The 27,969-nt window shown below is 44.7% G+C and overlaps 1 protein-coding gene and 1 long non-coding RNA gene across 2 annotated transcripts; one reads left to right on the forward strand and one right to left on the reverse strand.

The window, feature by feature from the left end:
• Window positions 1-940: 940 nt before the first annotated feature.
• Window positions 941-4,292, reverse strand: LOC102955486. Its single transcript, XR_006221777.1, has 3 exons — window positions 4,248-4,292; window positions 1,752-1,811; window positions 941-1,052 (listed from the first exon to the last, which is right to left on the reverse strand). It is a non-coding gene; the product is annotated as an uncharacterized LOC102955486 (long non-coding RNA).
• A 40-nt stretch (window positions 4,293-4,332) lies between these two features.
• On the forward strand, window positions 4,333-26,038 carry SARS1 (seryl-tRNA synthetase 1). The gene is made up of 11 exons (XM_007076434.3): window positions 4,333-4,558; window positions 11,396-11,466; window positions 16,353-16,430; window positions 17,660-17,818; window positions 18,791-18,934; window positions 19,701-19,856; window positions 22,677-22,898; window positions 23,456-23,585; window positions 23,859-24,016; window positions 25,138-25,267; window positions 25,609-26,038. Exons 1-11 carry the CDS (start codon window positions 4,423-4,425, stop codon window positions 25,764-25,766), a joined length of 1,542 nt encoding a protein of 513 aa, XP_007076496.1. The 5' UTR covers window positions 4,333-4,422; the 3' UTR covers window positions 25,767-26,038.
• Window positions 26,039-27,969: the final 1,931 nt, after the last annotated feature.

Consider the following 27,969-nt stretch of genomic DNA (forward strand, 5'->3'; position numbering starts at 1 on the left):
TAGTTGAGGGCACTTAACCCCCCAAAAAGATTTCCCTCAGCTGGTTGTTTCCATCAGACTGAGTTGTACCTGGTTGTACTGATGGTTAAATATTTAAATATCACCCCTGCTTATAAGCATAAAGTCTAAACTAGAGGCAGGTACTATCCCCATTATAATAGATGAAGAAACTGTGTCTCCAACAGAATTACTAATGTGGCGTGTAAATCCCTAACAGCCTACCTGCCCCTTTCTGCCAACATTGCTTCTACTCTAACCACACAACTTTTAACTGCCCCTTACTTATAAGCTCTTTCATGCCTCCCTGTCTTGGCCTATGCCTCTGCCTTCACCCCTTCCTTTTAACCTGCTAGACCCCCACGCAGCCTTCAAAATCGCCCCACTGTGAAACTTTCCCTAGCTCACCCACTGAGGACTTCATGGTGAAGAAACAATGACATGGGAATACCACAGTTAACTTACATGAATTCAACCATATATTGAGTAGTATTCCAATGCATCAAACAACAGACATGACCAAGCTTGAAAGTGTGTGGGCGGAAAATATGTGAATGATTTTAAGGGTTTCCCAATCACTGACAAAGAAGTGAAACAGGTGACTAGGCAAGAAGATGCTAACGACTTGGTCTAAACCTTAAAGAAGACAATTGAGAACCACAGAGCAACAATGCCTTATTGAAGAGACAGAAAAACTGACTTAGGGTTGCATATACAAGTGTTTATGGATAATTTAAGAGCTATTCAAGGAGAATTTAGGAAATAAACGAACTCCATTTTAGTGCTGAGGTTAACAATTCCACATAAAATGTAATACCCCAAACCACACAGTGTGGTAGGAGAATGGACACCTCATTCCAATTCTGAGGGAGAGGTGGGATCAAAGTTGTCCCCCCCCCACCCCCCATCCTGGCAGCTTTTCCTGACCCATGTTATTTTTAGATGGTTCCTCCTTCATTGTCCAAGGATGGCAACATGAACTTCCTTTGTTACTGTGTTTTTCTGATAGAAGGGAGTGGGCAGCTTCAAGCTGGAGGTAGGGTTGTCAGTTTCTCCTGAAACAGGATGATAAATGTCACTGGACTGTGGGAACCTAGAAAGGTGGGTGCTGCACCAGTCTGGGGGGGCAGGGGTGAATAGTGTATCAGAGACAACTTCCTGGAGGAATAAGGAATTAGCCAGTTTGGAGGAACATGGAAGGGAAGGGGAGTTCTAGCTAGAAGCACGTTGCACAAAGGCTCAGAGATGAGAACGGGGAGCTACAAGTAGGTCAGCATGGGGAATGTGAGGGGGAAATGCCAAGAGACAAGGGGAACATTTTAGAGAAGTCGGTAGAGGGCAGATCATGAAGGGCTTTGACACCTATGCTTGGACATTCTCATGAGGGCAACAGATAGTCGCTGAAGGTTTCTAGAAGGGGAGCGAGAGGGTAGGGCTTGCATGTCCAACACTGAGAAATCCTCCGCCAGATCTGAGATGAAAAGAGGAGCTAAAACAAGGCCCAGGAGAGCCCTCCTACGTTAGCCAGCACCGAACTGCTAAAAACAGGGTGGAACCCATGGCTGGGTGCCCACCCTCTTTTCTTGCTCCCTCCCTGCAGGTACTCATGCCCTCTAGGCTCCCCACTAGCTGCCCAGGACCCCCAAGGCCATATGTCAGCTAGGACTCTACTTCCTGAACCTACCACAAGTTTCTAACCGTTCAGCCTACTCCCTGTAACTCACTCACCCAGCAAGGATATAATAAGCACTTACCACGTGTAAGGCATTGCACTGGGTTCCGTGGAGATAAAGATGCACTAAAGGGTCTCTACCCTATAAGAAAAAAAAAAAACAACACAACAGCACATTTTCTTTATTTTTTATTTTTTTTTTTAACGTTTATTTATTTTTGAGACAGAGAGAGACAGAGCATGAACGGGGGTGGGTCAGAGAGAGGGAGACACAGAATCTGAAACAGGCCCCAGGCTCTGAGCTGTCAGCACAGAGCCCGACGCGGGGCTTGAACTCTTGAACTCACGGAGTGCGAGATCATGACCTGAGCCGAAGTCGGCCGCTTAACCGACTGAGCCACCCAGGCGCCCCAATAGCACATTTTCTAGTCAAGTACCTCAAGGCTCTGTTTTCTGCTAAAGAATGCTAACACACTCTATCTTAGAGTCTTACCAATATTCAGGTTTTGTCTCTACTGCTTCATTTCCTTGGGCCTCAGTGTTCTTACACAGAAGATAAAGGGGTTGGCCTAGCTATTTTCCAGCTGAGGGGTCCCTGAACCCCTGAGTCCTCAGATGCAGCACCCAATAGCTATTTTCAGTGTTAAAGCTTAACAGAAACCACACATCCATAAGTAGTATGGCTTCACATCATCACTCCATAACTAAAGTATTATGTTGATTTGTTTTTGCGTTAGCTTCTGGCAGTATAGTAACACTGGTTATTTCCTGCTGATCAGAAATTCTAATAGCAGCTGCATATATCTGATTAGTAAGAAGGGAGAGTGAATTTTAAAAAATCATGTTTTTTAGACAAACATTTCAAAACAGGGGGGACAAGGTGATGAAAAGGTTAGGAATTATTAGGCTAGCAGTTAGCTAAGATTCACCTCCAGCTTTAAAAATGCTATGATTCTAAGCTGATGAAGTATGTTATTATGTTAATGTGTTATATTTATCAGGTAACAGCATTTTAAAGGAAGATGGCTGTGATATAACAATAAGACTAATGGTGAAAATTCCTAAGGAAATTTGAAGAGGACAGAATTTTTTTTAAAAATTAAGCTTATTTATTTCAAGAGAGAGAGAGAGCAAGTGAGGGGCAGAGACAGAGGGAGAGAAAGAACGCCAAGCAGGCTCCACATTATCAACACAGAGCCCGAAGTGGGGCTCAAACTCATGAACCATGAAATCATGACCTGAGCCGAAACCAAGAGTCAGAGGTTTAACTGGCTAAGCTACCCAGGCACCCCTGAAGAAGAGAGAATTTTAAGGTCAACCTTCCAATTATACTGATTGGATTGGCCCAATGGACCTCCTCCCCGAGGCCTGAGCCCCAGGGCAGGCTTAGGAACGCCCATCACCATCCAGAAACTTAGTAAACAAAACAACACACTTTGGCAGTGACTTCACTGACATAGAAGCAGTCAGCCCCTATCAGACCTTGCCCTCAGAAGGTTTCAGGGAATCTAACACTTGGATGACTGTTTTCTTACATGTTTTCTTCAGAGACTGCAGGTTCCTACATGTCCTTTACACTGGTTTTGAATCTAGCATCCTAGGCAAACTGAACCTAGAGAGGCAAACCCAGACAACCCTCTTATTCAAGCCTCCCTCCAGATCTCTACTTGTCAGCTTCACCACTGTCTTTAGCCCTACACTGTATCTAAGTTGGCTTGGCAGACACTTACTGGGAAGCAGGGAGAGCAATGCCATATCCTCATCACAGAAGCCCATGCACATGCCATAAGACCAAGGAGGTCTTAGCATAGTCAGCTGGTGGGGCATTGGGGCGGTGGGGCTCTAAAGTCTCTGTAGAGGATGGGGTGAACAGACCGTCTATTCCCAAATCCTCCAAATAATCTCTTGTTACCAGGAGGGCTTTTTGATAACTTTGGCTCCAATCAGCAACCACAATATTTCACTGTAAAGGCCTTTACATTATTAAAATGAAAATATGGTGAAATCTTTGTTCAAGGACCCAATATGTGACTTCAACACCTTGTACTGCCTTCATATCTGCTAAATACTTTCCTCTTTGTTAGAGTCTCTTCATGTCTCTCAACTATTTCAACTGCACTTTTCCAATCCTGTGATCCTAAAGGTTGGTAACAGGACAATATGGTTTACTCAATAATCCGGTTAGGAAAGGTATCTTAGCAGGAAAACAGGAATCTCCTGTTACCAACCTTCAGGGCTTTAACATGAGACTAAAACAGAGACTAAAATATGTAACCATAGTCTTGTCACAAGATGGAGAAGAGAACAGAAATTCAGGGAGACGGTCCAGTCTTAGGAACCATCCTTGCAAGACAAAAACTGGCATCTATTGGAAGCTCCAGCTTCCAGAAGCCAGAGACCATATTGGCAGGCCTCTGCCTACACTGAGATATGCCCTTTAACATGAGGAAACTGAGGCACTCGCTTTCATGGGACAACCAGAGACCCTACAATCAGCGCTGGGACAGACAGGGACAAAGGCCCATGAACCAGACCGGACCTGCGCACGACCTGAAAAACCCACGCCCAAACACCCCACCTTCCTATCCGCGGCCCAGTCTCCGACACAGCTCCTTCCGGCCGAGAGGGGGCGCCTGCGCCCTCCGGCCGCGCCTGCGCGGGGAGGGCGGGTCAGCGCGCCGGCGCAGTGCGGCGGTCAGTGGCTGCGGTCATACGTTCTTCAAATCCCATAGTGTGGCCCGAGAGCAGGAAAGATGGTGCTGGATCTGGATTTGTTTCGGGTAGATAAAGGAGGGGACCCAGCCCTCATCCGAGAGACGCAGGAGAAGCGCTTCAAGGACCCGGGACTAGTAGATCAGCTGGTGAAGGCAGACGGCGAGTGGCGACGATGTAAGTACCAGGACGCTCAGGGTGTCCCACGGTTCTAATAACAACTTCATCTCTCTGATCTCGTTACCGCTCCTGAGACCACAGCTTCTGCCCCTCGTCAGTCCCCTCCCTGGTTGCGGTGACTCCGAGGCTCTCACTATCCCCTAAAACGCACGGGGCGAGCCGGGACCGTCCCACCATTTCCCTCCGCCCGGGTGGTGGGAGCTGCCTTCCATGCGTGCTCTGTGCGGCTCTCTGGTCGGCTGGGGAGGAGCATGGCGCGTGCGCATCAAGAGCTGTCAAGCCTTCCTGCGGCAAGGGTAGCCAGAAGAATGCTAGAGCGGGAGGTTTGGGGTGAGAGGGTCCCCTTTCCTAACACCTGTCTTCGGTCGCTTTAGGTCCCTTTCTCATCTTCCGTAAGCCCCGAGTGGTGTCCCTCTAATTTGATAGGATCTAAGGCTCCAGCCTGAGACTGAGTCACGTTTGCAGCGTAATAGTTTCAGTCCACCCATATTGGAAGTATTTTGAGACTTAGGCAGCCGCTCCTGGCTAAAAACAAAGATCTCCGAGCTTTGGGGAAGGTCATCCCTCTGACCTGCAGGCATACCTGTAAGAATCGAGGAAAGACTTTTCCGTAGTTGACCGGACATGGGGAGAGAAGCGAGGTGAGGCAAGAACAAGCTTGTAACTATTAAGGCTGTTTAATTGTGATATGTGCAAGTTTTCCGGAAAAGACGTTAGCAGAGTTGGTCTAGAACCTGGAACTGATCCGGACATCTTTCGTGAAGCTAAATAAAACCAGAGAACCCTCTGCCTATCAACCTCTGCCTGGATTAACTGGAGTAGTCACTGATTGGCCGGAAGCTGTCAAGCACATGTGACTCTTTTTTTTTTTTTTTTTTTTTTGTCTGATGCAATAAGTCTGCAACCAGCTGAGGGCCAGGTTTTATGACAGCACGCTGCAAAGGCACTTGCTATCCAAAAATGTGGTGGATTTCTATTAGGGAAATTGATTTTCCTAAATTTATCAGGGTATAGGGTAGGAAAAGAGTATTTGATTAATTCCTGTTGTCTGCTAATTCTGTAGTCTTCATTCATTCTAATGTGGTATTTGACTGTGAGATCCCACCACCGATTCACATGTAAATCTGAATTTTTAAGTTGCAATGGAATTAAATGGAAGAAAAAAACTAGACTGGACACTTTTACTGAATCAGAAGTCAGAAGTATCAGATTTTGTGTCAGCCGTTAAAGACTTTGAATGTGTTAGTCTCTTGTCTGTAACATGCACGTCCACAGGAAATTCTGCCCTTTACATGATGAGTGGATATGTGGTGAAGGGATGAGTTCTTTGGGGACAAGGTTGTTTTATTCACCTGGTATGTCCTAGTAGCTAGGGTATACATATACATACAGGATATACACATACACATGTATACATTTAATCCCAGTACCTAGCACTGTACCTGGTTCTTAGCGAGGGTTTGACAAAGGTTTATTGAATTCACAAATAGTTTCTGTGTTCAGGCCACTATGCCCTTCTGTATGAAAAACAGTTTATGTAGTTTATTTTCAACATACCTGTTGATTTGATTCTTTTCTACCCGACATCCCTTCCAAATACTTTCTTTGCAGCCAAAAGTTCATGATGTTTCCCAAGTCACTGGCTGCCCAAGTTGGACATCAACAGATCTTACATCGAGGTTCTTTTACGTCTGAACCTCAGATCAGAGGTTGGGGTTCTTTTGTTATTGGCTGCAACAAGGACTTGTAACCCAGAGCCACATTAAAAACTCAGATCATGTTCCCTGAATGAGGACACAGCAGGCTTCACAAGTATACCTATTTGTCTGCCTGTAGACTTGCAAGACTTGCCACGAGGGCTTTGTGTGGAACATAGATGTCTGATACAACTTGGAGTCATAGTATCACATCGGAGTTGACCACAACTCTTCTAACTCCAAGGATTCAAACTAGGATTTCTTCTTTTTAATAAAGAGTAATATGGCAAGGACACATTTGGACATCTGATAAGCATTTGTCTCGACTATTTCCAAAGCAACTATATTTCAGTGTATCTTGAAATCTGCTACTAATTACAAGAATTCTATCTAGCCTGTGCACTCCTGCAGGAGATTTCTCTTTACCAACTGTTGAAGTTATTTCCACTTAACCCTACTGCACACGCCTTAAGCCAGGTCCTTCTCATTGGGAGAACTTTCTAACTGCTTTCAGCTTCACCCCAGAGTCACCTAGTGCAGGGCCACATCCAGAACATGTAATCTTTTTGTAGTTTAAATCTAATCATTTTACATCCAGATTTAAGTCTTGCAGTGGCATTCTTACCTTAAAGCAGCGCTGTCTGATGGAAATATAATGTGAGCCACATGTGTGATTGTAAATTTTCTGGTAGTCACTTAAAAAGGGAAAGAAAAACAAGAAATTAAAATTTTTTAAAATTTCATTTTGGAGAGAGAGTGTGTGCAAACAGGGAAGAGGGGCAGTGGGGAAAGAGAGAATCTTAAGCAGACTCCACACTCAGCACAGAGCCGGGCACAGGGCTCCATCCCATGACCCTGGGATCGTGACCTGAGCCATAATCAAGAATTGGTCACTCAACCGAGCCACCCAGGCGCCCTAGGAAATTAATTTTAGCAAGATATTATATTACCCAATATATAAAAAATTAATGTTCAACATGTGATCAGTATAAAAACAGATATTTTACATCCTTTTTTTTCACAAGTCTTCAGAATCCGATGTATATTTTACATGTACAGTATATCTCAATTTGGGCTTGCCATGCTTCGTATCCTCAATAGCCTCAGGTAGCTAGCGGCTACCATATCAGACAGTGTTGCCCTAAAGCATAAAAATGCAAATTACTTCACATAATTTACAAAGCTCCACGTGTCTTCCTAGCTTCATCTTCTGTCACTCTCCAACATATGCCCTCCACTCTTTGTTCTAGCCTTGTTATGCTACCTGTATGCTCTTTCACACACCTGTGATTGTTGCCTCTTCTTGGAATATTCCTTACCAGGCTGCTGCCCCCACTTCCATCAGCCCTCTTTGCTAAACCAACTCTGTTCCCATAGTACTACCTCATTTGTTGAGTGTTCTCTGTATCTCATGTATCTTGTTGTGGCGTTTACACTATTTTGATACACAACCTTTCTAAGCTTATTTTTATTGAGATGTAATATATTCAGTAAAGTATGCAAATTTTAATGTGCAGCTTAATAGGTTTTATAAATCTGTATACCTGTGTAACCACCATCCAGATCAAGATCAAAGACATTCGCAGCATCCCAGCAGTCTCTCACGTGCCCCTTCCAAAAATACCAGTATTCTGCCCTCTGTCACCATAAATTAATTTTGCCTGATTTTGGACTTAATATAAATGGGTTTACATAGCATATACACTTTTGTATGTGCCTTCTTTCTCTCAAAATTATGCCTATAAGATTGTTCCATCTTTTCATGTGGAGCAGTGGTTGGTTCTTTTTCATTGCTGTACAGTACTCCCTTATGTAAATATACCAATCATCATATAAATACTCCAATCAGTTCTACTGATGGCCATTTGGATTACTACCGATTTAAGGGTGTTATGAATAAGGTGCTATGAACATTGTTTTGTGTGTCTCTTGGTAGACATAAGCACTCATTTTAGTTAGGTATATGCCCCGGAGTAAAGTTGCTGAATCATGAGGTAGGGACATGTTTAGAGATAGTAGATATTACCAAATAGTTATCCAAAGTAGTCATAGCAGTGAGCACTCCCACTAGCAAAAGAAGAGTTCTAGTTGTTCTACATTCTTGCCCTTAGTATTGGCAGTCTTTTTAATTTTAGCCATTCTGGTAGATTTGTAGTGGTATCTCATTGTGGTTTTAATATGAATTTTCCTGATGACTAAAGATATTGAGCACCTGTTCATAAACCTCTTAGTACTTGGATAGCCTATCTTAAGAAGTGTCTGTTCAAGGATGTTGACCAATTATTATTTGTCTTTTTCTTATTGATTTGTAGGAATTCTTTATCCATTCTGGATATAAGACCTTGTCAGATGTATGTGTTGCACATATTTTCTCCCAGTTTGTGACTTGCCTCTCACTCTTTCAGTCATTTAATGAATAGAAATTAATTTTTATGAAGTCTAGTTTATTGATCTCTTCTTTATAGTTTATGCTTCCTGTGTTCTGTTTAGGAAGTCTTTTCATATCCCAAGTTCCTGAAGAGTTTCTCCAATATTTTTTCTAGAAGTTGTATTACCTTGCCTTTCACATTTAGATGGATGATTCATCTCACGTTGATTTTGGTGTATGATGTGAGATAGAGATCAAGTTCATTTTTCCCATGCAGCAAGCTAGGAATAGAAGGAACTACTTTAATCTGATAATAGGTATTTATCAAAAAGCCTATAGCTAATGTTCTTAATGATGAAGTACTGAATGCTTCTCCCCTGAGGTTGGGAACAAGACAAAGATATCTGCTATCACCACTTCTAATCCACATCATGCTAGAGGTTCTAGACAGTCTAATACAAGGCAAGAAAAAGAAATAAAGGATTGGAATAGAATGTGATGACAGATGGTAACTAGATTTACTGTGGTAATCATTTTGCAGTGTATACAAGTATCAAATCATTATGTTGTACACGTAAGTAATGTAAGATATGTCAATTATACCTCAGTAAAAAAGAGAATTAAAGTGGTCATTTTTTGCAGATAACTCGATTGTGTATGTAGCATCTAAACTATTAGAATTAAATTTAGCAAGATCACTGTATGTAATGTACAGAATCAATGATATTTCTTTTTTTTTAATTTTTAAAAACATTTTTTATGTTGGGGTGCCTGGGTGGCTCAGTCAGCTGAGCGTCGGACTTCAGCTCAGGTCATGATCTCACCACTTGCGAGTTCAAGCCCCACGTTGGGCCAGATCTGTGCTGACAGCTCAGACGCTGGAGCCTGCTTCAGATTCTGTGTCTCCCTCTCTCTCTGCCCCTCCCCTGCTCACGCTCTGTCTCTCTCTCTCAAAAATAGACACAGGATCCAAAGAGGCTGCAGGCTCTGAGCTGTCAGCACAGAGCCCAATGCAGGGCTTGAACTCATGGACCATGAGATCATGACCTGAGCCGAAGTCAGGTGTTTAACCGATTGAGCCACCCAGGCGCCCCAATGATATTTCTAGATACAAATAATAATTAAAAAGCACTGATATCTAGAATACTTTTAATAAATGATGTTCAAGATCCCTGCACTGAAAACTACAAAACATTCCTGAGAAATTAAAGATAATGAAGGGATATGCTATATTCATTGATTGAAACATTCAGCATTGTTATATTATTTTTCATTGTCTTTTCTTTCTTTTCAACACCTAGCATGATATTTTCTTTTATATTGCCAGCACTTAACATAGGGCCTTGCAAATAGGGACTAAATAAAAATTTTAAAACCTTTTTATGTCAAAATAGTTACAGATTCACAGGGAGTTGCAAAAATAGTATAAGAAGGTCCTGTGTACCCTTCACCCAGTTTTCCTCAATGACAACATCTAGCATAGCTAGTACAATATTAAAGCCAAGAAATTGACATTGCCACAATTCACAGACCTTATTCAGATTTCACCAGTTTTACATGCACTTTGTATGTGTGTGTGTGTGTGTGTGTGTGTGTGTGTGCGTGTGTGTGTGTGTGGTTCTATGCGACTTTATCCCATGTGTAAGTTTGTATAACAACTGCCACACTCAGGACAGAACGGTTCCATCACCACAGAGACCCTCTTACTGCCCCTTTGTAGTCCATTCTGTTTTCCCCTCTCCCCTCCAACCCTGGTGATCACTCTTCTGTTCCTATCTCTCTAATCAATATAAGTGAATGAGAAAGTAGTTACATCATTTTGTGCTGAAGTTTATTAGCTCAAGTTCAGCAAAACATTAGAAAATAGCTACCTAGGTGCTGTCTCATTTCTAGTCATCATTTCACCTATCAAAAACTTGATTTTTGCTGTATTGCTACTCAGGCTTAGATTCAAGTGGTCCAACTTTTGCTAATTAGACTAATGAACCACAATATTGACATGCTAATTTGGGCCACAGTACCCCTATAGGCTGATTAGTTCACTGTCTTCCCCAAAAGAAACTAAAGTATAAGAAACTTACTCTCAGGGCACTTGGGTGGCTCAGTCTGTTGAGCATCCGACTTCGGCTCAGGTCTCAGGTCGTGATCTCATGGTTTGTGAGTTTGAGCCCTGCATTGGGCTCTGCGCTGACAGCTCAGAGCCTGGAGCCTGCTTTGGATTCCGTCTCCCTCTCTCTCTGCCCCTCCCATGCTCACACTCTGTCTCTCTCTGTCTCAAAAATAAATAAACATTTAAAAAAAAAAATTTAAGAAACTTACTCTCAAGGCCGCAGGTGAGATTTATGTCAGAGCAAAGGGAATAACATTAACCATTTCTGGCACAAGTTCATGGGACTAGAAACAAGACTGCCCTCTTTCTAGAGTCTAGCACATATCACAGAGTTTCTTTAAGTGGCTTTTAAGATAATTGAGCAAGTTATAGTTACTTGAGTTTTTTCCAGGTTTCTCAGATGTGTTATTCTACTGTGACATTATCTAGCTTGTGATACTTTCTAATTTCAGTCCCAGAAGGGACTTTTCCTAGTCATCAAATGCTGAGGTAATCCTATTGTCACCACTACATGCCAACTAAATTGGGGGCTCTAAAGCTGTAAGATTTCACAGCTTCATGAGATCCTTTAGCTCTGCCTAAAGGTCCATGATTAAGAGAGGGGGATGTTTTAATTATGCGCATGTCTTTGGTATATTCTTGGATTCTTTCTCCTTCAGGCCGATTTCGGGCAGACAACTTGAACAAACTGAAGAACCTATGCAGCAAGACAATTGGGGAGAAAATGAAGGTGAGAGAATGGTAACAGCCTTGAGAACTTGAGCAGAGGGGTTTCATCTTGCTCTTGGTTAACCCTCATGTAGTGTCTAACTTAGTACCTAATTCTAGGAGGTACTTAATTCTTGGCACCTAATTCTAGGAGATACTGAATTTCTTACCAGGGGAAAATATTTTAAAAATAAAAGAAGGAAGTGGGGAAGGGAACTAAGAGGCACCTTCAGGGAAAGGTGAGTCCATCTTCTGTCTTCAGATATGTCTTAGTCCTTTCAGGCTGCTATAACAGAGTACCATAGATGGGCACCTTATAAACAAGGGAAGTTTATTTCTCACAGTTCTGGAGACTAGTAAGTCCAAGATCAAGGGGCTGGCAGATTCCATGTTGGTGAGGACCCGCTTCCTGGTTCATAGGCAAGCCTCTTGTTGTATCCTCACATGATAGAAAAGAGCTCTCTGGGGTCTCTTATAAGGAGAGCACTAATCTCTTTGATGAGGGCTTTGCCTTCACGGTCTAATTTACTCTGAAAGACCCCACTTCCAAATACCATCACACTGGGGATTAGGTTTCAACATACAGATTTTGGGAGGACACAGACATTCAGTCTGCAGCAAGATAAGATTCTTGCCACATGGCTCATTCGTTGTCTATTTTGTTCTTTTTTTTTTTTTTTTTTTTTTTTACTTTTTTTAATGCATTTTAATTCATTTTTGAGAGACAGTGTGAGTGGGGGAGGGGCAGAGAGAGAGAGGGAGACACAACATCTTAGTCAGGCTTCAGACTCTGAGCTGTCAGCACAGAGCCCGATGCAGGGCTCGAACCCACGGACTGCAAAATCACGCATGACCCAAGCCGAAGTCAGGCGCCCAACTGACTGAGCCACCCAGGCGCTCCATTGTCTATTTTGTTCTTATAATAAGAATATAAATTCCACAAGTAATCTTGTCCACTTATTTCTTGTTTTTTAAATTTTTTTTAATGTTTATTTTTTAGAGAGAGAGAGACAGAGTCAGAGCGTGCGTGGGGGAGGGGCAGAGAATGGGAGACACAGAAACCAAAGCAGGCTCCAGGCTCTGAGCTGTTAGCACAGAGCCCGATATGGGGCTCGAACTCACGAACCGCTAGATCATGACCTGAGCTGAAGTCGGCTGCCTAACCAACTGAGCCACCCAGGCGCCCCTTGTCCAGTTATTTCTTAAGCTCAACCTACAGTGCCAGAAAGGTTTTCTTATGGTGGACTTGAGATTCTTTGTCTCAGTGTCATCGTGCTATTTAATGAAAAGAGCACAGATAAGGAGTTCAGATCCTGGATTGCTAGCTGTGTGGCTTCAGCCAAGTACACTTCTGAGCTTCGGTTTTCTCATGTGTGAAATGTCAGTGTTAACATTCACCTACAGAACAGAACTGGAAGAACTAAAGTTTTTAAATATGGAGAACCTGGCACAATGCCTACAACATTGTAGTTCTTCAGCAAGTGCAAGTAACAACAGAGGGCAAGTAGTTACTGGTTTTCATCCAAAAACTCTTTCCTTGCTTGGAGAATGTTAAGTTTCAGCTTGGGCTTGCTTTGGTATCCAGAATAGTTGATGTTTTTAATCTTTCTTCAGAAATATCCTCGGGGCACCTGGGTGGCTCATTGATTGAATGTCCAACTTCGGCTCAGGTCATGATCTCACAGTTTGTGCAGTCAAGTCCCACGTCGGGCTCTGTGCTGACAGCTCAGAGCCTAGAGCCTGCTTCGGATTCTATGTCTCCCTCTCTCTCTGCCCCTCTCCTGCTGGTGCTTATGCTCGCTCTCTCTCTCTCTCTCTCAAAAATAAATAAATAAATAAATAAATAAATAAATAAATAAATAATCTTTTATAAATTTAAAAAAAGAATGAAAGATTTACTCATTTAAAAAAAAGTCCTCTTATCCCCTTAATCGTTTTTAAAAAATTTTTTTAAAGTTTTGTTATATTTATTTAAAAAAATTTTTTTAATGTTTATTTTTGAGAGAGAGACCAAGCATGAGCGGGGGAGGGTGAGAAAGAGAGGGAGACATAGAATCTGAAGCAGGCTCCAGGCTTTGAGCTGTCAGCACAGAGCCTGACCCAGGGCTTGAACCCACAAACTGTGAGATCATAACCTGAGCTGAAGTCAGATGCTTAACCGACTGAGCCACCCAGGTGCTCCAGAATGTTTTCTTTTCTTTTTGAGAGAAAGGGAGATAGAGCATAAATGGGGGAGGGGCAGAGAAAGAGGGAGACACAGAATCCGAAGCAGGCTCCAGGCTCCAAGCTGCCAGCACAGAGCCCGATGCAGAGCTCAAACTCACAGACTGTGAGATTGTGACCTGAGCCGAAGTCAGACACTTAACCAACTGAGCCACCCAAGCGCCACATCCCCTTAATCATATTTAAAAAACATATTAAATGTTCCCTAAAATCTGTCTCGTTTTTAAGTTGTAAACCTCTAAACTAAACCAAAACATGAAATTTTGGAACCTGAGCTAGTAAAGAGCATAACAAAAAGAGTTCTTCCGGATTCTAGCACGTTACACTTCGTGATAATCTGAATCCTTCTCTCTAACAGTATCTTGTTACACTTTCAGCTTGTGACTGGCTGTGAAAATTGGTATCAATGATCATATAGTTTTCTTCCTTTGGGACTCATGATGCTTAATCATTTGCATGTCAGAGGCCCCATAATTATGCTAATTCCAGTGTATGCTCCTGTCTGTATTCTTTGGGGCGTATATATAGTGTCAGCCAAGTATTATCCTAGCAAGAAGATGGAAGTGTTTTCATTTGCAGTAGCATTCTTAGATCCCTTTACTGTAGTCCCGCAACGAGTGTTCTCCCTTACTGTCCATTAGAATGGTCTTAGTGCTTTAATTTGTATAGCGCTGGAAAGTATTGAAAAACCTTTTATGTACATCTCATTTTGGTTTTGGAATTTGCTGCAAACCTAGAGTATAGTATATTTGTCAACCTTATTAAAAGGGTAAGAGAATAGGTTTAGGAAATTAAGGGGCTTTCCTAAAATCGCATCGTAAGTTAGTTCCAGGCCCAGAACTTGAACCTGGAACTTGAATTTGCTACCCAGAGGAATTATCAGATAGCAAGGAGCCTCAGCCTATCTTGGCTACTAGATATGGAAAACCTTGAGATTTGAGGCCATTTTTTCCTACCTCAGTAGTCTATGCTTGTACTTAACAAGACTCATTCTGGTATTTTCAGACTTTTGCTGCTTTTTTTTTTTTTTTTTTTTTTTTAATGTTTATTTTTGAGAGAGAGACAGAGTGGGAATGGGGCAGGGACAGAGAGAGGGAGACACAGAATCCAAAGCAGGCTCCAGGCTCTGAGCTGTCAGCATAGAGCCGGATGCAGGGCTCAAACCCACAGGCTGCAAGATCGTGACCTGAGCTGAAGTTGGACACTTAACCGACTGAGCCACCCAGGCGCCCCTGGACTTTAGCCACTTTTTAAGATGAGTTTGCTTGAGTCACTGAAGGATGTGAGTTATGGTTAGCATCCTGGCTTTTCACTTTGGTGTATGTGATTGTGTAATAAATCTAAAGGATTTCTATACTTTACCCTCGAAAGATTTGGTTCTTTCTTATGACTCAGTTTTGTGCAGTGGTATATGAGGTTGTATAAACGTAATTGCCTATTGTTTTATGTATAGAATTTAAAGAAATCTTTAGGATATTGTACATGATTTGTAGTTGTAAAACAGGCTCTGAATCTCACCTTGTTTTTGTGCAAGTTTTGCTGAGGTTTTACATACCCTGTTATAATGGCCTTTGATAATTTTCTTTAACTCCTTTTTTTAAATTTTTTTTTTATGTTTATTTATTTTTGAGAGAGAGAGTGCGAGCTGAGGAGAGGCAGAGAGAGAGGGAGACACAGAATCTGTAGCAGGCTCCAGGCTCCGAGCTGTCAGCACAGAGCCCAACGGGGCTTGAACCCATGAACTATGAGATCATAACCTGAGCCAAAGTCAGACGCTCAACCGACTGGTCCACCCAGGCGCCCCTAGCTCTTTTTTTTTTTTTAAGTTTATTTATGTATTTTGAGAGACAGAGAGTGAGTGGGGGAGGGGCCAAGAGAGAGGGAGAGAGAATCCAGTGCAGGCTCTGCACTGTCAGTGTGGAGCCAGATGCAGGGCTCAAACTCGAATCAAGAGATTATGACCTGAGCCAAAACCGAGAGTCAGACACTTAACTGACTGAGCCACCCAGGTGTCCCTTACTGCTTTTCATTTGGGAAGAGTTTGACTCCTAAAATTATTTTCTTCATGGCTCTGGGCAAGGATTGGAAACGATTTGGCAGACTATCATAAAGAACAGGAGAAGAGAAACCAGAGAATAGAAAACCTAGCCCTGGGCACATTCTGCCGTTTTGCCACACTGCATTGATTGCTTTAAACTTAGTTCCAGATTTGGTGACTTTTTTCCTTAAAAATTTTGTTTTCCTTGGCATCCTAATATTCTATCATCACATCCATTTTTTCCCTTTACCCCCGGTGCTCAGTGCTGGGATTGTTCCTAGGAAGTTGACCAGAATTCACACATTCACACCCAGGCACCTGCCCCACCACTGAGCAATGGTATGAGCATTTTCACACATTCTTGGTGTCCATAACCCCTCATGTCCAGGGCAGACATTCTTCTCACGTTCCTGTTGGTGTCAGCCCTCTGACCCCGATGGGTTAATTGATCTGGCGAGGATCAAAAAGCTAGAGAGTGGTAGAATAAGGACTTGAAACTTTGATTTCTCACTTCCAGTTTACTAATTTTCCCTCTTATGTGTTGCAGCTTTTAGATTAGTTTATATACTAATTTGGTGTGCGCTTCTAAAACTATGTCAAAATTTTTCTTTCATTTAATATATTGTTTTGTTTTGTTGTCCCTGCAGAAAAAAGAGCCAGTGGGGGATGAGTCCATTCCGGAGGATGTATTAAATCTTGATGACCTCACTGCAGACACTTTAGCTGTAAGTTATTGTCCTTTCCTTTTCTAGGCTGGATTTCTGTTCTTTCATTGTAACTTTATTCCCAGACAAGCAAGTGCTCACACTCTGCCCCACATAGCACTGTGCACCGTTGAATGTGTGCAGCGGGAAGTGGCCCCGTCCGCTCTTGTTGCACTCTCCACCTGAGTGTTTGTTACATCGCAGAGATGGAGACAGATGGAATGGAAAAGTTGAGAGTAGGAAGAAGAGAAAAAAGGAATTGAGCTATGTTTGGTTTATAGAACCTGTTTTCACAAAGTCCAGGAATTTTTCAGTCTGCTGGAATTCGCTAAATATTCCCAACAGTGAACCTAGGGGAGTAATTTTCAAGTTTTTTAGTCATCGAACCTTTTCTTAAAACCTGTAACACAAAAGCGTAGCAAGGGAATAAATACACAAAAGCAGAGTTGCTGCGCTTGAAGGGCTAGGTTGGGGGTCCTATTCCTGTCCAGGCCAACCTGCTAAGGGCTCCCCAGCCCCAAGAAATCAGTTTGAAACACTTGGAAGAAGGAATACAAAATAAGCTTAAGACAGGGTCTCTTGCTCCTAACAAATTTATAATCTTTCTAGGGAACAGTTAAATGTAGTATGTAAGAGTGCTAAGTTGTTTTAATTAGGAATATTAGAAGGTACAAGTTGTTTTTTTTTTAATGTTTATTTGAGAGAGAGAGAACACGTGAGCGGGGGGGAGGGGCAGAGGGAGAGGGAGACAGAATTTGAAGCAGGCTCCGGGATCTGAGCTGTCAGCACAGAGCCCAAAGTGGGCTTGAACTCATAAACTGTGAGATCATGACCTGAGCTGAAGTCAGACACTCAACCCACTGAGCCACCCAGGCACCCCTAGAAAGTACAAGTTAAGGGAAAGAGCTCTTATAAGAGCTACAGTATTAAAACCCCTGAGATGTACTGAAATGAGAAGAATGGCCAGAATTTATCCATCTCTGCCTTAGGTACCCCAAAAGAAAATTCCAATGAGTTTTTACAGGCAAGATTGTGTGTGTGTGTGTGTGTGTGTGTGTGTGTGTGTGTGTGTGTGTGTGTGAGTGTGTGAGAGAGAGAGATAAACTGGTTCTTTGAAAGCCTTCATTGTTAATTTTTAAAATGCTGTCACAAGGATTGTCATTAGAGCACAATAGGGCAGCAGAATCTTATTCCTGCTGTATCCTTGACCTGCTGTGGCCTGAGTACTGGCCTGGCCTGTTCATCTACAGAACCTGAAAGTCTCACAAATCAAAAAAGTCCGGCTCCTCATCGATGAAGCCATCCTAAAATGTGATGCCGAGCGGGTAAAGTTGGAGGCAGAGCGGTTTGAAAACCTCCGAGAGATAGGGAACCTTCTGCATCCCTCTGTGCCCATCAGCAATGACGAGGTAGGTGTGGGTGTCACAGCAGGCGGCTGCCTCCACTGCTCGCCTCTGTTGGGGATGGGGCGGGGTGGGAGGAGGACAGGGAAATGCTGGCACTCTCTGTATAATATGCCTTGTGTCAGAAGCTGGCTTTTTGTAAAATTCACTCTGCCCACCAATTGAGAATTGAAAGAGTCAGATCCTTGTCTGATCGGGAAGTAGCAGAGACAGCAGGTAGGAGGAGACTCCTGGCACAGAAATCTCTTCTAAATCGGGCTGCTGTCCTCCACTGCGTGTTGCCCGTGGTAGCAGCGGGTCCTGTGGGAGGGATCTGCTAAATCAACCTCACCCCTCACCCACACCCTGCTGAGAAGCTGCAGGTTGAAGGGAAATCTGCATGATAAAAGTTTCCTGCTGAGTGGGAGCTTCCCCAACACAAAGCTGCTCTGAGCCCAGCCTTTGTTCCCCGACACCCCAGCCGTGGCTAGGCCCATCTGTGCCTCTTTCATTCATTCCCTGGTGAACGAGTGTTAAACTCACTGCTGCCTGGGGTGGGAGACTCGGGAGGTCAGGGCCCTGAGCCCGCCCTCGTGTGGCCCCAGGACCAATGAGAACCTGGAAAAAAAAAAAATCTACATTCTCCTCTGCACCCCAGGCAATGCTGATTGGGGGGGAGGGGGTTGTCCTGTTGCGGATTCTCTAGGAGTCCTTTAAAAGGGTAAAAAAATGTGAGAAAAAGACCTCTTAGAAATTCATGATTTCAGTTCCATGGCTATAATTGCTTCTAGGAATTTGTGAATTATTATTTCTCTATTGAGCACAGATTCTCTAGCAAATTCCCTTCTCTAGTTTCTGTACACAATGACCAAAGCCTAGTGTTTGAGTTCAGCAGTAGTTTCACAAAGCTCTAGGTTGTTCTTGGCATGGGTGTGGAAAGGTGGAGGTTGCGGGGTTCAGTGATTGTGCATCTTTCTCTCCTGTTCTTGTTTTCCTTAGGATGCAGACAACAAAGTCGAGAGGATCTGGGGTGACTGTACGGTCAGGAAGAAGTACTCTCACGTGGACCTGGTGGTGATGGTAGATGGCTTTGAAGGCGAAAAGGGGGCCGTGGTGGCTGGAAGTCGAGGGTATTTCCTGAAGGTAAGAGTCAGGAACCCATAGCGATGGGATTATAAAAAAGGAGCTAAAAACAATATGTGCAGAAAACATAACCTACTTAAAGAAGCCCACAAATCCAGCACTTGTTCTTGCCTTTCTTCTGCACACTTACTGGCAGTAGATGCAGTTCTCTTTCTGAGGCAGGAAAGTGCTTATCAGGATCCCCTAGAACAAAAGCCACTAAGTGACCCTCTGTTATGAATATATGTTGCACTGACTGAATCACAACAGTCTGCTTTTAAGGAGCTTAGTGTACTTGGACCAGCAGACAACAGAGTCGAGCTCAAGTCAATGAGTGCTGGGGTGTGAATAGGCACAGAGGACTATGAGAACAGGTAGGTAGAGGCAACAAACCCAGAGTAGTTGGGACAGAGGGCAGATAAATTCAGGGAAGACTTCCAGAGGAACATGGGAAAATCATTTTGGAGATTCTGTACATATATACACATACATAAACGTGCTCTCCATACACACATGAGTCCAGTGTCGTGAGAGTTACTGCAAGAAAGTCCTCCTGTGCACCCTGGACAAAGAATCTTTTTTGCCTCGCTTTGTTTCTCCTTACAGTGTGCCTAGATGATGTGCTGGGCATTGATGTTAAGAAGGAATCTCTTGGGTCAACTGTTGGGGTTCACGGTCTTTGCTGGCCTCCTGTGTGCCCCCAGTTGCCTCTGAGTGTTAAGTTCTAGCAGATAAACATGATGGCGATAGAACCCAATCACACAGTGCCATGTCTCTGCTCCTTTAGGGGGTCCTGGTATTCCTGGAACAGGCGCTCATCCAGTATGCCCTTCGCACTTTGGGGAGTCGGGGCTACACTCCCATTTATACTCCCTTTTTCATGAGGAAGGAGGTCATGCAGGAAGTGGCACAGCTCAGCCAGTTTGACGAAGAACTGTATAAGGTGAGTAAGCCTGGGGCAGTGTGGCAGAATGCCTTAAGTTACAACGTTTAACTTCAAAGATACAGAGCAGTGCTGACCAGTAGAACTTGCTGCGATGATGGAAATATTCTGTATCATGGCTGTTGAGCACTTAAAATGTGGCTAGTACAATTTTAATCTTTGTTAAATTTTACCTTAAATAGCTACATGTGTCTAGTGGCTACCATACTGGACAGTGCGTTCATAGAGTCTATATTATCTTTCCCCAGATAATCTGTATGATTTATCTAAATTGAGCATACTTTAATACCATGGGCTTTGAAAAGAAGCACATTTTTGAGTGCTTGGGACAAAAGAAAATTATAGAAGTGGCTGATCTTCCTGTATCCTCCTACTCCTAGCCCCAGACTAGTTGCTTCTGGAGGGTGAGACATATTTTCCTTGGGATGGACGTGGCTTCCGGGTTGTGACTCTTTCCCAATCATGGACCATCTCAGGGAGAGCCAGAGCTATTCACGTTGAGAGTCAGAGGGTCGTTCTGATGAGCTGACTCCAACACCAGCTGTGGCACCCGCAGTCTGCCTAGCACGTAGGATTTCTAGAGTGTCTCTGCTAACAGCTGCCCCTCACAGCATAGTCCACTTTTCACTTGTCCCCCATCCTCCTTCTGTGAGAAGGGGGCCACTTTGCTCCTACTGGGAAGGAGGTAGACAATGCTCTTGGGCTCACTTGACTTAGGTAGAGAGAGGAGTTTAATAGTTAGAACTTCTTCCCACTGGGTCCTATTGATGACTTCTAGTTAGGCTTTCATTCAAGATGCATTGGGAAGCAAATGTTTTCTAAACTCTGATCATTAGTGTAACCTTGATGTCCTGCCTCTCTTCTCTTTCTTTCTTTTAATTTCTTTTTAATTAAAATTTTTTACAGGTTTATTTTTGATAGTGTGTGCACACACACAGGTTGGGAAGGACCAGAATGGGGGGTGGGAACGGAGGATGCGAAGCCGGCTCTGTGCCGACATCAGAGAGCCCAATGTGGGGCCCGAACTCACAAACTATGAGTTCGTGACCTGAGCGGAAGTCGGACACTTAACTCAGGAGCCCCTTCCCTTTCTTTCTTTCTTTTAATGAGGAGAGGAATGTGTTCATGTATCAGCTGAAACCGGTTTTCTCTTTTCTTTTTTTCCTTATCTCAACCCCAAGATTGGATAATCACTAACAGAGCTTTAGAAGGATGCCCTTCAGGTAACACCAGGGAGAAGCTTATATGGAGGATTATGAGAGGCACACTAGGTGGCAAGTGCCCTTTATGTTTCCTGCATTCTCCCTCCCTCTCTTTTCCGGATGCTTCTTGGATCCATATACAGGGAGAGTCACGGGTCTCAGTAGTGAGAGTCTGGGCTGGCACTTCTTGCCTAATAACCTCAGTGTGTGAATTCTCTGGAGCAGCGTTGTCCAGTAGAACTCTCTGCAGTGATGGGAATGTTCTTTATCTACTATCCAGTTTGGCAGCACCAGCCACATGTGGCCATCGAACACTTGAAATGTGGCTAGTGCAAGCCAAGGAACTAAATTTTAGTTTAATTAATTAACTTATTTTTTTTTAAATTTTTTTAAATGTTTATTTCTGAGACAGAGAGAGACAGAGCATGAGCGGGGGAGGGGCAGAGAGAGAGAGGGGGACACAGAATCCGAAGCAGGCTCCAGGCTCTGAGCTGTCAGCACAGAGCCTGACACGGGGCTCGAACTCACAGACTGCAAGATCATGACCTGAGCCGAAGCCGGACGCTCAACCAACTGAGCCACCCAGGTGCCCCAAAATTTTAATTTAATTTAAAGAGCCATTGATGGCTAGTGGCTATACTGTATTAGACTGCATAGCTCTGGAGTTTTTCTACGTTGTATGTGGGTAGCCTCATAAGAGGCTAAATTCCCATGGTCAAGTAGCAACGTAGTCTTCCGGGTCCCCCAGCACTAACCCAGAGGAAGTTTCCTCCCTCCATTTTTTAAAATTAAAATAATACAAAGTTTGGAAATGATGGGGAGAAATCATCATCTTTCCCAATTCCTAATACAACAGTTGACATTTTTAATATCCTTTTGGGGGCTTTTTTCATACATCTATCATTTTCCACTACTTCTAATCACAATGTATATAGATTGCTTCAGCATTACATCAAAATCATTTTTCAGTGTTACTTCGTGGTCTTCATAACCATCATTTTTTAATGGTTACATAATATTACATGGCTGTGATGTAGGATTGTTGGCTCTTCCCTTGTTGAAATATTTAGGGGGCTTCCTTTTTTGCCATCATTAAGTCATGTTACAATGAACTTTGCCCTGTTTCTACCTTTTTTTCTTCTGCGTTACTTTCTTCAGCTGAACACCAAAGTGATTCTTTAAGGAGAATAATCCTAGACTAACTCACAAGCACCCCGAAAGCAGAGCCCGGGTCTCCTTTTGCCCAGCAGTGGCAAACTTGGCACTTCGTAAACACCTAACAAACATTTGGCAAGTGGATTCATTTATACTGCTACCAGCACAGCCAACCGTCATTGGCCACTATACGTTATTCATAAAGGTCTCATTTATTAGATAGATAACAAAATATTATCAGAATATCTTACCTCCTTTTAACTTGCATTTCTTTGATCTCTGCTAGGGATCCCCTTTTGGAGTGACCTGTTCCCTCTTTTGTCTTTTTAGCTTCCCCTGCTCACTTCCAGGCAGGGATTGAAGTCAGTTCTCCGCATCCCATCACTCAAATCTTCCCTGTGGTTTCTTCTAGCTGAGGTCCTCACCCCTCACTCTTAACTAATAGAGGTCCCTCCTCCTACAGGTGATTGGCAAAGGCAGTGAAAAGTCGGATGACAACTCCTATGATGAGAAATACCTGATTGCCACATCAGAGCAGCCTATAGCTGCTCTGCACCGGGACGAGTGGCTGCGGCCCGAGGATCTGCCAATCAAGTATGCCGGCCTGTCCACCTGCTTTCGCCAGGAGGTGGGCTCCCATGGCCGAGACACCCGCGGCATCTTTCGAGTCCATCAGTTTGAGAAGGTGAGTGGTCAGGTCAGGGTGAGGAGTAGGACCCTTCTTCCATGCATCTCTCCGGGGTGGTTAGAGGAGAGGCACGATCTGTGTTACTCGGACCCACCCCGGCTTCACTCTTCCCTCTCGCCGCCTACATCTGTTTCTGCCTAAGAAGTGCGTGCTGGAGTGGCTGTGAGCACAGACTCTGGAACCAGGCTGCCCGAGTCCCAGCGCCAGCTCCAACACTTAGCAGCTGTGTAACCTTGAATAAACTGCTTCTCCTCTCTGTGCTCAGTTTTCTCCTCTGCAAAAGGAGGATAATAATAGCACGTCCCTCATTAGGCCTGCGGTGAGGATTCAACTAGTTGATGGGATAAAGTACTTAGAACAGTACCTGGTGTGCACAGGGCAAGAGCTCCACGTAGCATTTGTTCTTGCGGCCCCAGTCCAGTCCAGCGCCAACCTCATGTGGGGCCCCAGCCTCACCTGACTCCCAGGGGTGTGGGAAGAGGTCTTCACTGCAAAGATATCTCCCACTTCAGCCCTGTCCTGTCGTCACGGTCTCCTTGGGTCCTCCTCTGCAGATTGAACAGTTTGTCTACTCGTCACCACACGACAACAAGTCATGGGAGATGTTTGAAGAGATGATTGCTACCGCAGAGGACTTCTACCAGTCTTTGGGGATCCCTTACCACATTGTGAATATTGTCTCAGGTATCAGCGTCCCTTTCCCACGTCGCACAAACACCACCCTCACCAGCAGGGCTGCCACACAGAGCAAAATAGCTCACGATCCAATTAATTGCCACATTAATTAAAACATCACACTCTTATCACTTGGGAGTGTTTGGTGATAAGAATATCTGGGCGTGATTTCACTTCTGGGTGGGGAGAGGATGTAAATTAAGGAATTCTGCAGGTTTGCTAAAGGTCAGTCTTGTGAAATCCCATCCCTCCTTCATGAATTCTAGGGGTTTTCCCTTACAGGTTCTTTGAATCATGCTGCCAGTAAGAAGCTTGACCTGGAGGCCTGGTTTCCGGGCTCCGGAGCCTTCCGTGAGTTAGTCTCCTGTTCTAACTGCACAGACTATCAGGCTCGCCGGCTCCGAATCCGATACGGGCAAACCAAGAAGATGATGGACAAGGTAGACGGCCCCTGGGGAGGCAGGAAATAGGGCCCTTGTGCAGAATAGGTCCATCTTATTTCTCAGTCCTTGGAGTATGTTCTATCCCATCATCATAGGAAAATCTGAGCTTCTCAGTCTAGACCAAAAAAGGAACCTGAAAGTGACTTCTACTGAATCAGGACTGAGTCTATGTATGTATGTATGTATTTTTTAAGTTTATTTATTTTGAGAGAGAGAGTGTGTGTGTGTGTGTGTGTGTGTGCGCGCGCGTGCATGGGAGAGGGGCAGAGAGAAGGAGAGGAGAGAATCCCAAGCAGTCTCCATGCTGTCAGTGCAGAGCCCAATGTGGAGCTCAGTCTCCTGAACAGAACTGTGAGATCATGACCTGAGCTGAGATCAATAATCAGACCCAACTACCCAACCACCCAGGTGTCCCAGGACTGAGTCCTTTAAAAAAATTTTTTTTTAATGTTTATTTTTGAGAGAGAGAGAGACAGCAGGGGAGAGGCAGATAGGGAGACACAGAATCTGAAGCAGGCTCCAGGCTCTGTACTGTTAGCACAGGGCCCGACACAGGGCTCAAACCCACAAACTGTGAGATCATGGCCTGAGCAAGGTTAGATGCTTAACCAACTGAGCCACCCAGGTGCCCTGAGTCCTTTTAGATAGAAACCTGAATCTAGCTCTATTCTACAAGGTAATTCTAGCTTTTCTCTTTTGGACTTTGTTTTCTGTGACTCCAGATAAAGGATAATCCCCATTTGTCTATAGAAAACAAGTTGAAGGCAGTGTCTTCCCTCTCACCAAAGAAGGTCTGGGTTTGTAAGCTTATTTCTTCAAACCCAATTCTCAGGCCCTAATGTTTTCCAAGTCTTGAAGGGACTTGAAAGGGGTAAAAGGGAGAGGCCCCTTGTTAGTTTCCTCCTCCCCCTAAAGGGCCTGGCTCTCCTCCATTTGCTGGGGCCTACCACTTGTCGCTCATGGAGACCTGAGGAATCTTAATTCAAATCCAGAAAAAGATCAGTAATGATTTTGATTTGGAAATCTACGGTTGGGAAGTCTGGCTGAGTGGGTGGTTCTTGGTCATGAGTAAGACCAGGCTGAGTTTCGTGTTCCCTGTGGGGACCCTGTCTTCACAGGTGGAGTTTGTCCACATGCTCAATGCCACGATGTGCGCCACCACTCGCACCATCTGCGCCATCCTGGAGAACTACCAGACAGAGAAGGGCATTGTTGTGCCTGAGAAATTGAAGGAGTTCATGCCGCCAGGTAAAACTCCCTGCCCGGCCATCTTCCTCCTCTTCTGTCTTCATACTCTTCTGCATGGCAAGCCCCTTTCAGAATGTACCAGCTTTTCTTGTTCCCAGACTCTGCCTATCCTCTGGTGCTAGGCGTTACAGGGGGCAAAGTTGAGAGAGTAGCCAGTACAGGTATGACATTCAAGTGCAGCTAAAATTCAGACTGGGGAAGAAAAGAATTAATGAAACCAGTTGCCATCGTGGGTGCCCTTTTGTTCATAGGGATCATTGTCTTGTGGAACTCTCCCCAGAGGCCCTTGGGCTTTGACTCCTGAGATACGATAGGTTATTTGATTGGCTCTCTTCTTCCAGGTCTCCAAGAACTGATCCCTTTTGTGAAGCCTGCCCCCATTGACCAGGAGCCATCAAAGAAGCAGAAGAAGCAGCATGAGGGTAGCAAAAAGAAAGGGGCAGCAAGAGACGTCCCCCTAGAAAGCCGGCTGCAGAACATGGAGGTCACTGATTCTTGAACATTCCTTCCTCCCGGTTTGTCAGGCTCTCGTTTCTGTCAGCTGGGATCTCAGAACCTGCCCACGGGCAGGGAAGCCAAGCACCCACTTGTCCCCACCCCATCTGACTGCATTGCTAAAAGGGGAACAGTCTGCCATGTACAACACAACGTTCCTGTCTCTTTGCATGGGCATAGGATCCAATCACTGATGACTGATGAAACCATGTAATAAAGCATCTCTGGGGAAGGCTAGGACTATTCCACAGTCTTCTGCCCAGGGCTCGAACCCTGTCTCTGACAGTTGTCCCTGGAACCACACTTCTGCTTTTCCTTCTAAAGAAGGCTGTTCCATTTAGCAAGTCAGACAACCTTTGAGAAGGTAGGTGAAGGCAGGGGTAGATTAGGAAGGGCTCTAGGGGAGAGTGAAAACTTTGTCTTAGACACACAAGCTTGCAGAAGGGCCAGATCCTCCTCTGTAAATCTGACCCTGCTTAAAAGCAGTTAGGTAAGACTAGCTTAGAGGCCAGAGTTGACATAAAAAACCTCACGGTGCTTCTGTTCCCTAGGATGGGCTCCATGGGAAGGGCAGGAGGCTGTGAAACCACAGGAAAGATGAGACTGTGTTTAATCCCACAGTCCCCAGAATCAGGAGCACAAGTTGGAGCCTTATTAACACCTGCTTCTCTTGCCCAGTCACCCCCAAGTGGGAGACCAACCAGAAGAACAGAAGGGAGGGAGGAAGGATATTTTCTCCTTTCTCTGGTGCTCCCTCTGTTGCCCTAATGGCCAGTTGACCGTTTCCCTGGGGAGGGTGATGTTTAGGCTTTTTATTTGCTGCCTTTCATCTGCAGTGTACAAACATTTCACTTTAATAACACCTTATGTTAGTATAGTGCTTCTCTTCCAGGAGCCTAACAGACTTACTATACTGATCTCTTTTATCTTTGTGACAGTCCAGACGAGAGGGTGGGGACATGATTATATGTCTTCCATTGTACAGAAGACAGGGTACCAGGCGAGTAAGGGAGATGAGACAACATGACCAGGTGGGAGCCAGGAGTCCCTACTTCTCAGCAGTGCTCAGTGCCTATTGTGTTTCTTTGGAAGATGAGGGCATGGCTCCGAACTGGCCTGTCACTTAGGAGCCTTTACTTGATCTCCGCGCCCTTAGTCCCTAAGCAGCAACTTCCCCAGGCCTGCCTGAGCTTGGCACCCAGGAAGGAGGCTGTGTGCTGGTCTTCCACTAGGGACTTGGGACTGATCCTGTTCATCTTGCTACTGGAAACCCTGTCGGACTGGGCCACCCATAAGGATGACCACGATGACTCTCCTGCCACCAGGTAGGCTCCACCAGCCTGCCTCTACTGTAGCCCATTGCCCTCCGCTCTGGGATAACAAAGCCAGGGCAAGGGGATGAAAGAACAAACTGCTCCCCACCACACACACTTCTTCCCCGTTTGAAAAGCCTACTGGGCTTTAGGGTTAGAAACTTTCAAGTGGCTCTGAACACCCCCAACTAGCCTTAGAGGTCCCTATACTTGCCTCCTCTGTGCTCTCCTACCTTCTTCTGCTCTTGGTGCCTGTGACCTTCCTTCCACCAGGAGGCACTGCTTTTCTCCATGCCCTAAAAGTACCCTGGGAGGGCAGTCGCTGGGGCTCTGAGCCTGTAGAGACCTGGCCTGGCTTCTGGCTGCCCTGACCCTGACTCCCTCTCTGCACTGGCTGACATACGTTCTCACCTGACCAGTTTTCTGGAGCCTTTGGCACCTGGAACCTAGACTGCTTATTGCTTTATGCAGAGAGAGCCTCCTGCTCTATGCTGTTGGCTGCCCAGCTTCCCACACCAGCCTTCTCCTACCTGCCCAATGGCTGGGTAAATGTGCGGACAGGCCTGGGAGCCTGCGTAGTGAGAAGGAATGAGTGGAGGCCTGGAAAGTAGCCGATGTGTGGCCCAACTCGTCTGTTAGCGGGAAGTCTGTACTCCTTTCTTACTGATGGAGCCGGAGGAGAAAAAACATAGTGTGAAGGAAAGGATGACCCTGCGGCTGAGGTCCTTCCCTCAGGTCACACAAGAACATGCCAGTAGGTGGGCACACATGGGCAAACACACGCATTTACTGAGTGCTCACTCTGTTCCAGGCACGATTAGGAACAGGCTTACAGGAAGAATGGGACACAGTCCTTGCTCTCAAAGAACTCACAGTCATTAGGAAAGGTGTGGC

This window comes from Panthera tigris, chromosome C1 (assembly GCF_018350195.1).
Source record: "Panthera tigris isolate Pti1 chromosome C1, P.tigris_Pti1_mat1.1, whole genome shotgun sequence".
NCBI lineage: Eukaryota > Metazoa > Chordata > Mammalia > Carnivora > Felidae > Panthera > Panthera tigris.

Coding starts and splice junctions, on each gene's coding strand:
- SARS1 (XM_007076434.3), top strand. CDS start 4,423: ATGGTGCTGGATCTGGATTTGTTTCGGGTAGATAAAGGAGGGGACCCA. Junction 11,467..16,352: donor CAATTGGGGAGAAAATGAAG/GTGAGAGAATGG, acceptor TTGTCCCTGCAG/AAAAAAGAGCCAGTGGGGGA. Junction 19,857..22,676: donor TTGACGAAGAACTGTATAAG/GTGAGTAAGCCT, acceptor CTCCTCCTACAG/GTGATTGGCAAAGGCAGTGA.